Source organism: Sardina pilchardus, chromosome 1 (assembly GCF_963854185.1).
Source record: "Sardina pilchardus chromosome 1, fSarPil1.1, whole genome shotgun sequence".
NCBI classification, from domain to species: domain Eukaryota; kingdom Metazoa; phylum Chordata; class Actinopteri; order Clupeiformes; family Clupeidae; genus Sardina; species Sardina pilchardus.
In genome coordinates this window covers 23566811-23569345 of record NC_084994.1, presented here as the reverse complement: position 1 = coordinate 23569345, position 2535 = coordinate 23566811, and the positions used below count along the sequence as shown (strand labels likewise).

The 2535-nt window shown below is 45.7% G+C and overlaps 1 protein-coding gene across 1 annotated transcript in view; it reads right to left on the bottom strand.

Annotated features, from left to right (window-relative positions):
• Positions 1-2535, bottom strand: part of mvb12a (multivesicular body subunit 12A) — an 8374-nt gene extending 5839 nt beyond the window's left edge. The window contains exons 1-4 of the mRNA XM_062540047.1: positions 2419-2535; positions 1426-1521; positions 739-819; positions 129-228 (exon numbers count right to left, since the gene is read on the bottom strand). Of these exons, the coding sequence (XP_062396031.1) occupies positions 129-228; positions 739-819; positions 1426-1521 (277 nt within the window). The 5' untranslated portion in view covers positions 2419-2535. The remainder of the gene's footprint in view (positions 1-128; positions 229-738; positions 820-1425; positions 1522-2418) is intronic.

Sequence of the window (2535 nt, the reverse complement as noted above, 5' to 3'; positions counted from 1 at the left end):
CTCTCCTCTGCTGGTGGTTTGACGTTTGATGTGATGATGGAGATAATGTTTATCAGAGGGAAATACAGAACACTGTGTGTGTGTGTGTGTGTGTGTGTGTGTGTGAGTGTGTAACACACACAACTCACTTGGTTCCATGAACTCCGGGATGTAACAATATCCGTGAGGAATGGCTTCTCTGTCGGTGATCACTCGGATGTCAGACACGACCATGCCACCAGTCAGGTCCTGCAGTGGAGAGGACGGACATGATTCGGACATGCTTGGGATGTGTGTGTGTGTGTGTGCGTGTGTGTGTGTGTGTGTGTGTGTGCATATACCAGAGGTACTGTGTGTGTGTGTGTGTGTGTGTGTGTGTGTGTGTGTGTGTCTGTGCATATACCAGAGGTACTGTCTGTGTGTGTGTGTGTGTGTGTGTGTGTGTGTGTGTGTGTGTGTGTGTGCGCGCGTGCATGTGTGTGCATTCATATGTCTGCACTCTGCATGTGTGCATTTGTGGGTATGTATGCATGGCGTGTGTACAGGCACATTTAACATCCACACACCTGTTGCAATGTATGCTTGTATATGTGCAATGTATGCTAGTATACAATGTATGCAGTGTGTGTGTGTTTGTGTGTGTGTGTGAGAGAGAGAGTGTGTGTCTGTGTATGTTCATATGTCTGCATGTGTGCATCTGTGAGTATGTATGCATGGTGTGTGTGTGCATGCGTGTGTGCGTGCGTAGGTTTGACCAACCTTGCTGTAGCACAGGAAGTACCCTGACCTGCCAAAGCCTTTGTTGAAGCAGCCGCTGGCCCCGTCATCAGTCACGGTGATCTGTATGTGTGTGTGTGTGTGTGTGTGTGTAGGGGGGAGTGGGGGGGCACCACACATCAGAACCACAACACAACACCCTCACCTCCCCCCATCTCTCTTATAATTTGTACGATTTACGGATCATTACACACCGATATACACACACACACACACACACACACACACACACACACACACACACACACACCACTCTCTCTCTCACTCTCTCTAACACACACCCCCTCCCCTCTCTCTCTTACACACACACACGTCTCACATTAAACACAATTAGACAAGTAGCACCTCTAATCAACACATACTAAATGCCCCTCAGTATAAAGGACAGACTGTTTTAACTCCACATAATAACACTTTTAGCATTAAGCATACACACTTACACAATCACACCTCACAGAAACACACACGCACACACATCAGTAGGCTATGATAAGCTATCCAAATAGGCTACTTTGCAAGGGCGTAGATTTGGTCTCAACAAAGGTCACCTTCCCATATGGACCCCCCCAAAAACTGTAGGCTAATAACAATGAAACAGAAATGACTTAGACATCAGAGAGAGAGAGAGAGAGAGAGAGAGAGAGAGAGAGAGAGAGACTGTGGCATTACCGTGTGGAAGGGACCGGGGCAGGAGCTGTTGTTGGATGCCCAGGCCAGTGCTGTAATGGGCCTCAATCCCGAGGTGGACAAATCATGCAGGGACATCTGGAGAGAGAGTGAGGGAGAGACAGGCAGACAGAGAGAGAGAGAGAGAGAGGGAGAGGGAGAGAGAAAGAGAGGGAGCCATTTATTTACATTCATCATGTCATGCAAAATATTATCAATGTGCAGTTTGTGAAGTAAAACAGAGGCTGTTGTACATAGACCTACAGTATACTATGCACAGGTCTCTCTTCTATAGCTCATATTACCTTAGTACACTAAGAATCCCAAGGTAAAGACGTGGGCACGGGTATGTTTACAATACACGCACAGACACATAGGCCTACATCATGAGCCTATGAGCTGTCTGCATTCCGTGACATAGCCTACCATTGACAATAGAACAACTGTAGGACACCCAATAGTCTACGAGTAGCCCATGTTCTAGCAAACATTTGCTCCCTGAAGAACAACCTGAACTACAAAGGGAATTTGCCTGAATGTTTGGTATGCATTTCAGAAAAACCTTGACGTAGATCCACTGGTTAGATCAGCATACGTAAACAGAATTTCTGAAACTCTAGTCTAGGCTACGCCATAGTCATACACAGCCTTGCCTATATTTCCATTGCGTTGACAGTGGCAAAGGCATGATTCCTGAAATTCTAGGCCAATTTTAACGAAACAAAGTGGGTAGACAGTGGTCTTGGCACGGCGTGTTGTTGCTGTCACGTCATGAATAACGTTAACGCTATGATTGTTCAAGGGTAGGCTATATAATGTTATGGCAGTACTGTCTTTTGTCTTTTCGTTTGTTTGCTAACCCAGAGCATCCTAGCAGTGAGCTAGGCTATCTAGCTGAGATTGCCCCTCTAAAACTCCGACGTTTAATTACACCGGTTAAAAATGTACTGCGTGTTACTGTAGGCTACATTCCAGCGAAGAAAACAAAATGCTTACCCTTATCTGACGAATGTATTTTCATATGATGCCAAATCAAAGCAAGGAAGAAACTTTTCACTGACGTGACGTGATACTCTTTCTTCCTGTCAACTACAACGAGGAAGTAAACTTTCT